Source organism: Tachysurus vachellii, chromosome 10 (assembly GCF_030014155.1).
Source record: "Tachysurus vachellii isolate PV-2020 chromosome 10, HZAU_Pvac_v1, whole genome shotgun sequence".
NCBI classification, from domain to species: Eukaryota; Metazoa; Chordata; class Actinopteri; order Siluriformes; family Bagridae; genus Tachysurus; species Tachysurus vachellii.
The window spans coordinates 24,087,894-24,102,079 of NC_083469.1; the positions used below are offsets into that span (position 1 = coordinate 24,087,894).

The window sequence follows — 14,186 nt, forward strand, 5'->3', positions numbered from 1 at the left end:
GGCTATTTCGAGAATCCTGGATGTTGCAATGACTGCGCACACACACACACACACTTGAGAAGTCACACCCATGGGAAGAGGGGCACGCTGTTTCAAAGGGAGCTGCAACTCCTTACTCTGTGGATTACAAACACAATAATCATTGTGTGTGTGCACGTGTGTGTGTGCACGTGTGTGTGATTCATTTCAACTTAGTTATTAGATGTTATACTGAACCAGGCCTTGTTTATCTGACACCACTGGCCAAACGCACGCATGCACACACACACACGAAGTTGTTTTACAGACCTTGTGAGGACTTGTGGCTGTAATCATTAGTGCAGATGAACGTGAGAACTCTAACCCAGAGCTTCTAAAAACTAAACTTTTTTGGTTCTTTTATTTATTTATTTCTTTATTTCTTACTTTTATTTTTTAAATAAACACAAGCAGGTTTTTCCACCTCTTGGAAACCAGCTAGAAACTGAGGAGCAGGTCAGAACTGTGAGAGATTCCTCTCCATGTGGAGACCTTTGTTTTTCTCACAAGATCTAAGAGCCCACGCCTGAACACATGCTGCAGGATCCTGAGGGCAGGACCTCACCCTCCTGCATTCCTCAGCTGCCTCAAATACCTCCTCGCCCCTCTCAGCCCCTCAGCTGTGCCTCATTTGTTCTTCTCTTTTCGACAGAGAGAGAGAGAGAGAGTCTTTCTTCCTACATGTTATTTTTGAGCTTTCTGTCCTTTCTGTGTATTGAAGTAGCTTAACTGTAGTAACGTTTAACATTCTACTGCGTTTACGTTTATTCCCTCGTTCACTCTTTTCTCTAAAGTGGCTTTTGGATGACTGAAAAGCAAAGACGCTACTGTGAGATCAGTTAGAAAAGCGTTGACTCCTCCCACTTTTGACTCCTCCCACTTTTGACCCCTCCCACTTAACTTGTTTTTCTCTCAAACTTTCTCGTCATTGATGACGAGTTGTATTGGAATTTCCTATTAAATTTTTATTCTGTGTTTCACTGAGTTTCTGAGACAGTGTAGCGGTGTTCACACTAGTGTGTGTGCGCGTGTGTGTGTGCGTGTGTGTGTGGACACTCCTCCATGACTTGCATGCCTCTTGGTGCTAGAAAGTTCAGCAGAGGAACAGAACAAGCTCTAGAACATTCTCTATCAAATAGCAACCCCGTTTTTTTGTTTCTTGCTTGTGCGTGTGAGCATGTGTGTTTCTGTGCATGGGCTTGTGTGTGTGTGTGTGTGCGTGCGTGTGTGTGCGTGTGTGTGTGTGTTGTGCAGTTTGTTGCCAAAAATCTACAAAGTGACCCACTGAAAAAGTCTGTCAATCCTGAACTGATTTTTGTTCCAGGCTCTAACCAAGCCATGGTGCACTCTACATTGTGTGTGTGTGTGTCATTGTGTGTGTGTGTGTCATTGTGTGTGTGTGTCATTGTGTGTGTGTGTCTCTGTGTGTGTGTGTCTCTGTGTGTGTGTGTCTCTGTGTGTGTGTGTGTCTCTGTGTGTGTGTGTGTCTGTGTGTCTGTGTGTCTGTGTGTCTGTGTGTCTGTGTGTGTGTGTGTCTGTGTGTGTGTGTGTGTGTGTGTGTGTGTCTGTGTCTCTGTGTCTGTGTCTCTGTGTCTGTGTCTGTGTCTCTGTGTCTGTGTCTCTGTGTCTGTGTCTCTGTGTCTGTGTCTCTGTGTCTCTGTGTCTGTGTGTGTGTGTCTGTCTCTGTGTCTGTGTCTCTGTGTCTGTGTGTGTGTCTCTGTGTCTGTGTGTGTGTCTCTGTGTCTGTGTGTGTGTCTCTGTGTCTGTGTGTGTGTGTCTGTGTGTGTCTGTGTGTGTGTCTGTGTGTGTGTGTCTCTGTGTGTGTGTGTCTCTGTGTGTGTGTCTCTCTGTGTGTGTGTTCTCAGTGCAGCATTCTCTGTAACGTGATTGGTTGAGCTCACCACATTACTTCCTAAAGACTTCTGGTTATTGACAAATCAACAAACACTTTAGAGACGTAATCATTCCTACACAATCGCTCACCGTTCCAAAAGTATTGGCACCACAGGACGAACCATCCTGTTAAACCCACGTGCAGGAATTAAACAGAGCCGAATAGAGCGACTCCCCGCATCGATTACCACTAAGTAGGTTAGTTCAGTTCACTATCGGTATCGAAGAGTACCGACACCGTACTCGGCCTGAAATGGCGTCGGCGCTTTTGTGATTTATGTCTGAGTTACAGAGAGATAAAAGCACAAGCTCTGGCTCTAATTGTTGTGTTTTGTGTAGAAAGAGAGAGGGACTCCGATTAAAGGCTGATTGATGAATGAGAGAGAGAGTGACACAGGGTTGATGACGCGATACACACACACACACACACACACACACACACGCAGGCATGCAGAAATGGGTTTGGATGGCGATGTTATGATGGAGAGCGACAATGGAAAGACAAATGGTGTGTTTACAGTATGAAGTCACCCCTGCAGGCAGGAGAGAGAGAGAGACAGGGGGTCAGTTCCTGCCTGTTTCCACATAATGGAGACTCTTGTTTTGGCCTACACACACACACACACACACACTCGATTGTGTGATTCTGCTGGCACGCTGAACCACAAATGGCTGGAGTTGCATCCTATTGTGTGTGACACAGATTAAGTGAACGTGATTGTGTTGACTGTGTGCTAAGAGACTGTCAGTGACACACACACACACACACACACACACACACACACACGCTGTCATTAAATAGGTAGCAGCATCATAAACCGAGATTAAAGCCAGACTACCAGGCCAGATAAGATCAGACGCCCGTGTGATAAGGAATAACCGCTCTATCCGTCCCTCTCTTCTCCTCCGCCACCCTCCACTCCTCTAATAGTCAACTTGCGCCACGACTCCAAACACGACGGTGGTGTTAGAATCGTCAGAGTGCCCAGGTGAAGCTTTGGAAGCCGATCTCAACAGAGATGGACAGCAAAAAAATGCTGCTGCATCACTGTGCTGTTTTGAGCAGGTAGTTGTGGGAAAAAATACATAGTATTAGGCAAGGCACTTCATTCTGTCTCTCTCTGTCTCTCTCTCTCTCTCTCTCTCTCTCTCTCTCTCTCTCTCTCTCTCTCTGATTTTTTCCCCTCCCATCACCTCTCACTTTCTCTCTTAATCACAGTGGGTCTGAACGGAGCGCTTTTAGTGTTCCTGAAGAGGAAGTTAAACTGCCTGTCATTCCCAATCCAGCTTGAGACTGCCTAATCTCTCTCTCGCTCTCTTTCTCTCGCTCTATCTCTCTCTCTCTCTCTCTCTCTCTCTGGCTCCAAACATCTACACCTCCCTCTTCTTCCCTCCGTCTTTCTTTGAAGAGCAGTTCTGACGTTAAAGTCCTGTAACAGGTCCTGTCTGTTTGCATTAACCACTGCTCACTCGTTCAGTCTCTCTCTCTCAGCATCACGCTGATGTCCATCCCCCTCTTCCTGTATTATCAGACAAGCTCGGTGAAGCTGGTTTATTTTAGACATATTTTTACACAGTAATGTTTTAAACCTGTGTGTGTGTGTGTGTGTGTGTGTGTGTGCCATACACACACACTTCTGTCTAATGACCACATCACACTCGCCTCTGCTGCTGCTGCTCCCTCATGACGTCACGTGTTATTTTTTCGTTATGAGCTCGTAATCTTGGATGTAAGAGCAGCTTCACCTGCTAACGCTTCCAACGCCACCGCTAGGTGTTTGCCCGCGGTTTAACGTTAGCCACTCCAGAGCAGACTAACGACGGTCTCCGGTCTCGGCACAAATACGAGAGAAGGGACGCGACTGTGGTCGCTGTGGTGTCTGATTAGTCATATTACTGTGATTAGAGCAGGGATCTCAGAGACCAGCCTAAGGTCAGCGGGTGAGAGAGAATGAAAACATGTATAGAGAAGAAAGAAGGATGGAGAGACAGAGCGGGACAGAGAGAGCGCACAATAACAGACCCGCACAGAATAACACCCAGATGCATACAGACACACACACGTATACACAGTAGAACACACACACACACAAATAGAGGTCCACAGTAGTTTACAGAGCCATACACAATAGCACACCGACACACACACTCACTTTAGTAGCATCTCTCATGTTTTCATTGGTGTAAATAGCTGGTGGAATGTTATTGTCATTCCTACACACACACACACACACAAGAAGAAAGGATGAGATGACGACAGGGAATAAAAGAGCGGCCCTTTGTTTGCGATGTTGTCAGCGTGTTTGGGTTTGGGTCACGGCCGAGTCGAGCCCCGGGCGCTCTGACCTCAGCTCTCCTGAACACACACACACACACACACATCCATCTCATACCTTCCTGAAGTTTACCCCATGAAGCGGTTGAAGCTGCAATGACTCACTTCATGTCAGTGCTCTTGTTTAGGAAGGAGTTAGACTTGTTGCTGTTTTGCGTTTTGTAATAAAGTTGGGACGATTTTGTTTTTCCAGAACCTGTCCAGACATGTAAGGCGAGATTGTCAGAGACCGTGCAGGTCGACGTTAGAAATCAGACACACATCAAACACCGTCAGCATAAAGAACACATGGGGGTGTCGTCCTTCTGCCGTTTTCTCACGCTAAGGAAAAAAAAACCTCCAGGCAAGACGCTGCATGTGGAAAGAGGAATTTATTTTAAAGCAGCGAATATAGCAGCTCGTCAACACCAGCTGTATTCCTAATGATTTTATAGATTAGTTTTTTCCCCCAATTCTGGCTCCGTCTAATAAAATAGACATTTTAATGCTTGGCAAAAAAAAAAAACCCTCGTGTAATTTTAAGCAACGTGTTTTTTTAAACATCTTTATTTTATTTTGAAGAATGTTTGTCCATTAAGAGAGAAAAAAGTCGAAACGTTTGTAAGTCGTCAGGACACACCCACAAAGGTCGGGGGTCTTCCTGTCTGCTCGATTGGGGCTGACGCACACAACTGAACTATGGATGTGTGTGTGTTTGTTGTGTGACTAAACACAGAGACTTTGAATTCATTTCTAAAATCATCCAGATGATAAATTTCTGCCAGTTTTTCACACCAGGTTTTTTTTTTTAATTATTTATTTATTTATTTTTTTGGCGTTTTCCAAAGACACTGGTGGAGATGTCGCACCGCCAGCCTCAGCTCAGTTTTGTATATTTTTGTCGTAAATAAAGCGTGTTTAAACTGCCAGGCATCGCGGGTGGTGTCGAGTGGGCGGGGCTACACCAGGAGGAAGTCTGATTGGTTATCTGAGTTTTGCACATTGAGTAACCGGTTCCTGACTTGCTGCCTTCCTGGAGGCTGTTTTTCCTGGAGCTCGCCTGGGGCTGGGTGTGTGTGTGTGTGTGTGTGTGTGTGTGTGTGTGTGTGTAGTGTCTTACTCTCACATTACTCCTCTCTCCTAGTGTTAAATACAATACAGAACGGTGGCTGTCTGACCCGTGACTGGCCCACGGCGCCGGACCAGAGGCTTAGCTGAAAGACCTGAAAGACTTGAATACACAAACTGTGTTGAAACACTGAGACTTCCTCTCATTCTCTGCCATCACCCGGCTGAGCTTCCTGTGCACGTTTCCTGTTAGAGGACCTGTGTGAGAGCATTCAAACATGCATACATACATGCATACATGCGTGTGTGTTCAGTCAGAGGGGTTAAGTGTGTTTCTCAGCATTCCCACCAGGTTTAGTGGCAGGTTTAGTAGTGTGTTTGCGTGTTAGGACTCAGTGTACTGAGATGCAGCAGAACTACAGAGTTAACACAGTCTATGTTCAGTCCCAGTGTTTTGTCCTCGTGTTGTCCTTCTCGCACCGGATGCCCCCTCCACCCACCAGTCCCACCCCACCCCCTCGATGCCCCCTGCTGCTCACTGCTGCCCCACTCCATAAAGCAGCTCTATATCAGTGTGTAATGAGGCGACCGTTTTTAGCCTCCTGCTACACACACACTGTCTCACACACTGCAGTCCGAGCTTCTTTAATAATGTCCCTTTTTTAGATTGTTTATTATGGGATGTGGTCTCGAGCTCATGCTAACATTCTTATGGGCTGTAAGTTCATTTAATGCTTCAGGAAGGAGTGTCCAGTGTCAGCTCCTACCCCTCTGTCTCTCTCTCTCTCTCTCTCTCTCTCTCTCTCTCTCTCTCTCTCTCTCTCTCTCTCTCTATGCTATTATTCTCTCTCTCTCTCTCTCTCTCTCTCTCTATGCTATTCTCTCTCTCTCTCTCTCTCTCTCTCTCTCTCTCTCTATGCTATTATTCTCTCTCTCTCTCTCTCTCTCTATGCTATTCTCTCTCTCTCTCTCTCTCTCTCTCTCTCTCTCTATGCTATTCTCTCTCTCTCTCTCTCTATGCTATTATTCTCTCTCTCTCTCTCTCTCTATGCTATTCTCTCTCTCTCTCTCTCTCTCTCTCTCTCTCTCTCTCTCTATGCTATTATTCTCTCTCTCTCTCTCTCTCTCTCTGCTATTATTCTCTCTCTCTCTCTCTCTCTCTCTCTCTCTATGCTATTATTCTCTCTCTCTCTCTCTCTCTCTCTCTCTCTCTCTCTCTCTCTCTATCTCTGCTATTATTCTCTCTCTCTCTCTCTCTCTCTCTCTATCTCTGCTATTATTCTCTCTTTCTCTCTCTCTCTCTCTCTCTCTGCTATCACCCCCCCCCCCCACACACACACACACGCACACACACACACACACACCCACACCCAGGTGGGAGTGTGTTATAAAGCTTAAGGGAAACTGATTTCCCACAAACTGTTTAGACTTTTCCTGCTATTACAGTGTCAGGAGTTTTTTTCCTTTCTGCAGTAAAGCTGTTCTCCTGCTGCAGCTTTGTGTACAGAACGCGACTCACGGAGTTTCATTGCTGATCTTTTGGAGAAGTGAGAGACTGAACGATGGGAAAATAACAGGTCTACAGCTGTGGCATCTCGATTAGTGACGAAACGTCTTCAAATCAGTGTCTCTGTTTGAGGATAGAGAGCAGAGTGATGGCCCTCTGAATCATCACCCGCTTTGGCCGGTGGGTGTGTCTCATATAGACACACACACACACACACATACACACACACTCCCTCACTTTAATCCCTGCTTTCTCTCACTCTCTTGCTCTCTCGGTATATTTTCTGTTTCTTTCCCAAACTTTTTGATTTATTATTTTTTTCTCCTTCTTACACGACCTTCAACTCTTTTCGTTTCTATGCCTTGGCCCGTGACCCCTGAGTGTGTGGGCTTTGGCATTGTTTTGCACTGTGTTTAATCGGCTCCTGGATCAATACTGCTTAGCTGTCCAGCTTAACCCTGTTAATCCTCACTAATCACCTGCAGGAGTATAAGAGTGTCGACTCACCAGCTAATCGTACCTGGTAGCTTAGTGGCTAAAGGTACGAGTGTGGACGTATTTACTTGTGTAGTCGTAGTTCATGACTTTAGCACTCTGCTCTTGAATATTGTTGACGTCATGGAGGTTGTCTCTGAGGGTGTTGACGTCATGGAGGTTGTCTCTGAGGGTGTTCGCGTCATGGAGGTTGTCTCTGAGGGTGTTGACGTCATGGAGGTTGTCTCTGAGGGTGTTGACGTCATGGAGGTTGTCTCTGAGGGTGTTGACGTCATGGAGGTTGTCTCTGAGGGTGTTGACGTCGTGGAGGTTGTCTCTGAGGGTGTTGACGTCATGGAGGTTGTCTCTGAGGGTGTTCGCGTCATGGAGGTTGTCTCTGAGGGTGTTGGCGTCATGGAGGTTGTCTCTGAGGGTGTTCGCGTCATGGAGGTTGTCTCTGAGGGTGTTGACGTCATGGAGGTTGTCTCTGAGGGTGTTGACGGTTGTCTCTGAGGGTGTTGGCGTCATGGAGGTTGTCTCTGAGGGTGTTGACGTCATGGAGGTTGTCTCTGAGGGTGTTGACGTCATGGAGGTTGTCTCTGAGGGTGTTGACGTCATGGAGGTTGTCTCTGAGGGTGTTGACGTCATGGAGGTTGTCTCTGAGGGTGTTGACGGTTGTCTCTGAGGGTGTTCGCGTCATGGAGGTTGTCTCTGAGGGTGTTCGCGTCATGGAGGTTGTCTCTGAGGGTGTTCGCGTCATGGAGGTTGTCTCTGAGGGTGTTCGCGTCATGGAGGTTGTCTCTGAGGGTGTTGACGTCATGGAGGTTGTCTCTGAGGGTGTTGACGTCATGGAGGTTGTCTCTGAGGGTGTTCGCGTCATGGAGGTTGTCTCTGAGGGTGTTGGCGTCATGGAGGTTGTCTCTGAGGGTGTTCGCGTCATGGAGGTTGTCTCTGAGGGTGTTGACGTCATGGAGGTTGTCTCTGAGGGTGTTGACGTCATGGAGGTTGTCTCTGAGGGTGTTGACGTCATGGAGGTTGTCTCTGAGGGTGTTGGCGTCATGGAGGTTGTCTCTGAGGGTGTTGACGTCATGGAGGTTGTCTCTGAGGGTGTTGGCGTCATGGAGGTTGTCTCTGAGGGTGTTGACGTCATGGAGGTTGTCTCTGAGGGTGTTGACGTCATGGAGGTTGTCTCTGAGGGTGTTCGCGTCATGGAGGTTGTCTCTGAGGGTGTTCGCGTCATGGAGGTTGTCTCTGAGGGTGTTCGCGTCATGGAGGTTGTCTCTGAGGGTGTTGGCGTCATGGAGGTTGTCTCTGAGGGTGTTGGCATCATGGAGGTTGTCTCTGAGGGTGTTGACGTCATGGAGGTTGTCTCTGAGGGTGTTGGCATCATGGAGGTTGTCTCTGAGGGTGTTGGCGTCATGGAGGTTGTCTCTGAGGCCCGGCCTGAGCGTCTTCTCCTGTTAGATCGGCTGCTCTGCACAGTGACCTCGGATTTTATCAATTAAAAATTAGTAATAATTTAATATTAACTTAATAAAATGTAATTAATTTAATAATAATTTTTGCGTAATAAAACGCAACATAAAGTTTATACCAAACACAATTTACACCCACATATCAGCAACTGTGTGTGTGTTCGCGTGTTTTTGCTGTACTGAGCTGTTTGACTGGGATCTCCTGCCTTGCGCGTGTTTTGTTTTAAGAGGAAATGATAGCATTTCTGCATTTCTGTGCGAATGTCAGCAAAATTGTGCGAGTGTTTCCCTCTCCTTTTTCAGCAGCGTCTTGCAGGCGCATGCTGTCAGGATCGCTCAAATACTCAGGTGGTGTGAAGTAGCTTTCTGTCCATGAGCGAGTGTGTGGGAGAGAATTTGATCTAAACTCAGTCACAGCAACATGCAGTCAGAGTCCATCGCTGCTTCTGTCTCTCTTTCTCTGTCTCTGTCTCTCTCTCTCTCTCTCTCTCTGTCTGTCTGTCTGTCTGTCTCTCTCTCTCTCTCTCTCTCTCTCTCTCTCTCTCTCTCTCTCTCTCTCTCTCTCTCTGTCTGTCTGTCTGTCTGTCTGTCTGTCTGTCTGTCTCTCTCTCTCTCTCTCTCTCTGTCTGTCTGTCTCTCTCTGTCTGTCTGTCTGTCTCTCTCTCTCTCTGTCTGTCTCTCTCTGTCTGTCTGTCTGTCTCTCTCTGTCTCTCTGTCTGTCTCTCTCTCTGTCTGTCTCTCTCTCTCTCTCTCTGTCTCTCTCTCTCTGTCTGTCTGTCTGTCTCTCTCTGTCTGTCTGTCTGTCTGTCTGTCTGTCTGTCTCTCTCTCTCTCTCTCTCTCTGTCTGTCTGTCTCTCTCTGTCTGTCTGTCTGTCTCTCTCTCTCTCTGTCTGTCTCTCTCTGTCTGTCTGTCTGTCTCTCTCTGTCTCTCTGTCTGTCTCTCTCTCTGTCTGTCTCTCTCTCTCTCTCTCTGTCTCTCTCTCTCTGTCTGTCTGTCTGTCTCTCTCTGTCTGTCTGTCTGTCTGTCTCTCTCTCTGTCTGTCTCTCTCTCTCTCTCTCTCTCTCTCTCTCTCTCTCTGTCTCTCTCTCTCTGTCTGTCTGTCTGTCTCTCTCTCTGTCTGTCTCTCTCTCTCTCTCTCTCTCTCTCTCTGTCTCTCTCTGTCTGTCTGTCTGTCTGTCTGTCTCTCTCTGTCTCTCTCTCTCTCTCTCTCTGTCTGTCTGTCTGTCTGTCTCTCTCTGTCTGTCTCTCTCTCTCTGTCTCTCTCTCTCTGTCTGTCTGTCTGTCTCTCTCTGTCTGTCTCTCTCTCTCTCAGCCCTGGAGTAGGATGACACAAATGTTCACCTGAGATTGACTCATGTTCTATGATGTACTATCGGCTCAGTTTTTAGCTCCTCCCATTTTTCTGTGGAGAAAATCTGAAAAGTTTGACGGACGTTTTAATAGATGTTTCACTTGAAATGTTGTCGCTGTCATGAGAGCAGAGAAACATGCAACAGGTTTGAAACACGTGGCTGTGTGTGTTTGTGTGTTTGCATGCGGTGTATTTAAAGCACACTGAGTCCACTTCAGAAACCGCTATCGTTGACAGGACAGTTTTAGCACCACGACACTAATATTTTCCGACAACAACAGCACAGACACGAAGGCCTGGGCCCCTGAGCAAGGCCCCCAAGCCGTACTTGCTCACTTGTATTTAATGAGATCAGAATGTAAGTCGCTCTGGATAAAGGGCGTCTGCCAAATGCCTCGAATGTAACTTAGCGTGTTTTAGCTTCTCGGATGATCTGAATGGGTTTAATCTAAACCTTATAAAATATTTAAATATCCAACACATTGCACAAATCTAAAGAGTGTTGAGGTCATCTGTGGACATTTTTAGTGCTGCAAGTCACAAGTGGGGCGTTCCTATTGCTGGTTGCCATAGCGATAACGTTGCTTACCCTCTGCTCGTGTCTCACGCCGGCTCCAGCGTGCCGATGTGGCGCTCTGGTGGAAGATTTAGCGAGGTATGTGAGGAGCAGATCTTTTTTCCAGCTCTGATCAGTTATGTCGTTTTACGGAGGAGAGGATCTGAGGTGAAGGAGTGTGTGACACCAATCTGACCTGTTCTTAAAGACTATTCTACGCTACATAACGGATCAAGATGCGGTGGTTAAAAAAAACCTGTTGGAAATAATGATCGATATCCTTGTTATTCATTAAAACTTACTCATTAACAAACTCACATTTAACACGAATTTCAGTAGATTTAAGCCTCAGCTTCTGCCGTCCAATAAAAAGATCTCGCCTGAAATGGTTCCGCATCATAACTTCCCAATGACTAAAGTAAAATCACTAAGAAACAATAAATTGCTGCACACTACTTAAATAATGCCACTCGGTTTCTTTAGTTTGTTTGGAAAGTAGATCTGCACTAAATGGATACGAGCTTTTGTTTTATTTTGTTTTAATCTACTACTTTTGTTTTTGTTCGTTTTTAGTTTTGTTTCCTTCATCCGAGTTTGTTTTCCTTTTATTCTTTTAGTTTGTTTTTGTAAGACTTAAAAAAATAAATAAATGAAGATTTGTGAGCGCTTCGATCACGAGTTGAGAACGAGGTCGGATGATATGAAGGGTTAAATTTTAGGCCTTTTTTTGTTTTGTCCGTTTCCTTTTTTCATCCCCAAGCTTCTTCATGCCGAGTTTGTCACACAGCTTTATTTCTGTTGTGTGCGACTCAGATAAGCTCCAACACTTTGACGAGTCCGGATTGGGATCTGGGTCTGGATTTACTGGGAGACTCCTGAGTGGAATATAAAAATATATATATATATATATATGTATATATGTATATGTATATGTATATATATATGTATGTATGTATGTATATGTATGTGTATATATATATATATATATATATATATATATATATATATATATATATATATATATATATAAATAAAATTATTATATAAAATAATGTGGTAGTTTTTTTTTTTTTTTTAGTACCAAGGTGTTTTTATTTAAACGTTTGAAAGATTTTTCTTTTTTTGTTTAGTTTATTTATTTAGTTTATTTTGCCTTGTTTTTTTTTGTTTGTTTTTTTTAGTCTCTTGATTTTTTTTTTATTTTAGTTTTCTTTGTTGTTAAATGTAGCTTAGTTTTTTTTAGTTATTATTATTATTTTAATGATCATCATTTAGTTTGTTATGTTTTTTCTTTTTATTATATTCTATATATATTTTGTTTAATAGTTTGCGGGTTTTTTTTTTATTTTTTTTCGCTCAGCAGTAAAAACATAAACCGTCCCAGAGTTGAGGGTACATAATGAGATCCTGGAGTATTTTTCTTTGTCACATCCTACTGCTTTGCCACCCAGATGTTGTCCAGATGTGGCGTAGCAGAATCAAAGCGCTGTTTAGAACAGCAGTGTGTGATTCTGATGTTGGTTTGGTTTTGGTTTTGGTTTTCTATTCAGGTGTCTTTCCTTTGTCCTTTCCGCTCAGCGTTGTGTAACACACACTGTTTGCCTTTGTGTGTGTGTGTGTGTATCTGTGGTTAGTGGGAAGCTGTTGTGGTTTCTCTGTGTGTCGTGTGTGTGCTACACATTTCAGATTCTATTCTTTTCGCACACACTTTCTCTCTTTACTGTGGAATTTCTTTTCAGCTCAAATTTTCGAGCTGTTCGCTAGACAAAGTGAGCGACTGAAATTTCTATAATGGAAATATTTTGAACAGGAAGCACTAAGGCTGTGAGTAGAGCTAGTGTCGCGTGTCCATAGTGTCATCTTCGTCACTTGTTTTTCCTCCAACATGCCACCTAAACACCAGAGCGAAAAAGCCGCAAAACAAATAAATTGTACTGTTCGGGGGTTAAACAATGTGCCTCTTTTTCTTACGTCTTTTTTTGGGAAAAGAATCTGCATCAGGACAGTTTTTGGTTTAGTTTGTATTTCTTTATTATTATTATTGTTTTTGTTTTATTTTTTTATTATTTTTTTTTTTTTTGACTTTTAGTTTGAGGTTTTGTTTGTCTTTCCAGTTATTTATTATTTTTCTGTTTGTTTATTTTGAGTTTTTCTTTGTTTTCTTATTAGTTTTTCTATTTTTTTAATTTGAGTATTTTTCTTCTAATTTTTTTTTTGCTTCTATTAGTTTTAATTTTTCCTTTTTTTGTGTTTTGCTTTTATTTTCTAGTTCAAGTTGGTTTTGTTTCCTATTAGTTTATTTTGTACGTTTTTAGTTTGTTCTACCTTTTGAGTTGTTTGAGCTGGCGTTTTTTGTTTTCATTTGTTTGATTTCTCCCAGTTTATCCAGCGTGAGACGATCCAAACCGTAATACAGTAATTGTAGAAGTTCTACGTTGAGTGAAAGAACAGGTTCTTGGATTTCTTGTTTCTTTTGGTTTAGTTGAACCGGGGCATCAGTGTAGCTGGAATGGAAATCACAGGATGAGAAATACGAAGAAACGAATGAGGAAATGTGTACAATTCCTGATGCTAAGGCTGTTTCTGTTAAGCCCTGATGCTAGCCACGATAACGTGTGATGAAATCCCGGTGTACGTCGTCGCTCTAATGAACAGACGCATTTCAAATCTGACTACACGACACGCTCCGAGGAAAAACAACACAAGGAGTTAGTGGGAGTGAAGTCATGAAGAATGAGTGCACATCCTGAGGTGTGTGTATTGTGTGTGTGCGTGTGTGTGAGAGAGAGAGAGAGAGTGTGTGTGTGTGTGTGTGTGTGTGTGTGTGTGTGTGTGTGTGAGATGGACCTCCGGTGCTAAATCGTTTGGCCCCAGCAGTGTGAGATCATTTGGCTGGCAAACATTATGAATGAGGCTTTGTGTGTGTGTGTGTGTGTGTGTGTGTGTGTGTATGTGTGTATGTGTGGTGCCTTGGGAATATTTGGTCAGTGTCTGTATGAGAAGAAACAGAAGGAGCTGTATTTTCAGGTTGCCAGTATGTAGGAGGGGTTGTACAGTCAGATCTGTGTTTATATCTCACAGATGGATCTGGGTGTGTGTGTCTGTGTGTGTGTGTTTGCATGTGTATATATATTTGTGTGTGTGTGTATTAACCCCTGTGTTGTGTTTGCAGAGATCAACAGAGTGCGTAAGGACATGTACAACGACACAGTGAGCGGTTTGGTAGACAAACACCCTCTGGAGCTTCCCGAGGCTCACGGCCCCATCATCCATCTACAGGAGAAACTGTTCGTCCCTGTCAAAGAATACCCTGATGTGAGTGAGCGTGCGAACACACACACACACACACACACACACACACTTCACAAGCATTTCTACTCTGGTGTATTATTTTACTGTCCTTAACTACAGATGGGTGTTTAAACAGTGGCTTTGTGTAAAAATAAATAACTTCGTAAACCAGCAACATGACAGCTGCTCCTCTCTCTCAGAACTGTGTGTGTGTCTGTCTGTGTGTGTGTGTGTGTGT

General features: G+C 44.3%; 1 protein-coding gene across 3 annotated transcripts in view; it reads left to right on the top strand.

Annotated features, from left to right (window-relative positions):
- The window catches only part of qkia (QKI, KH domain containing, RNA binding a), an 81,844-nt gene that overhangs the window by 4,620 nt on the left and 63,038 nt on the right, over positions 1 to 14,186 (top strand). For all 3 annotated transcript variants that reach the window (XM_060880414.1, XM_060880415.1, XM_060880416.1), the window contains exon 2: positions 13,830 to 13,972. In XM_060880414.1, coding sequence (XP_060736397.1) covers positions 13,830 to 13,972 — 143 coding nt within the window. The remainder of the gene's footprint in view (positions 1 to 13,829; positions 13,973 to 14,186) is intronic.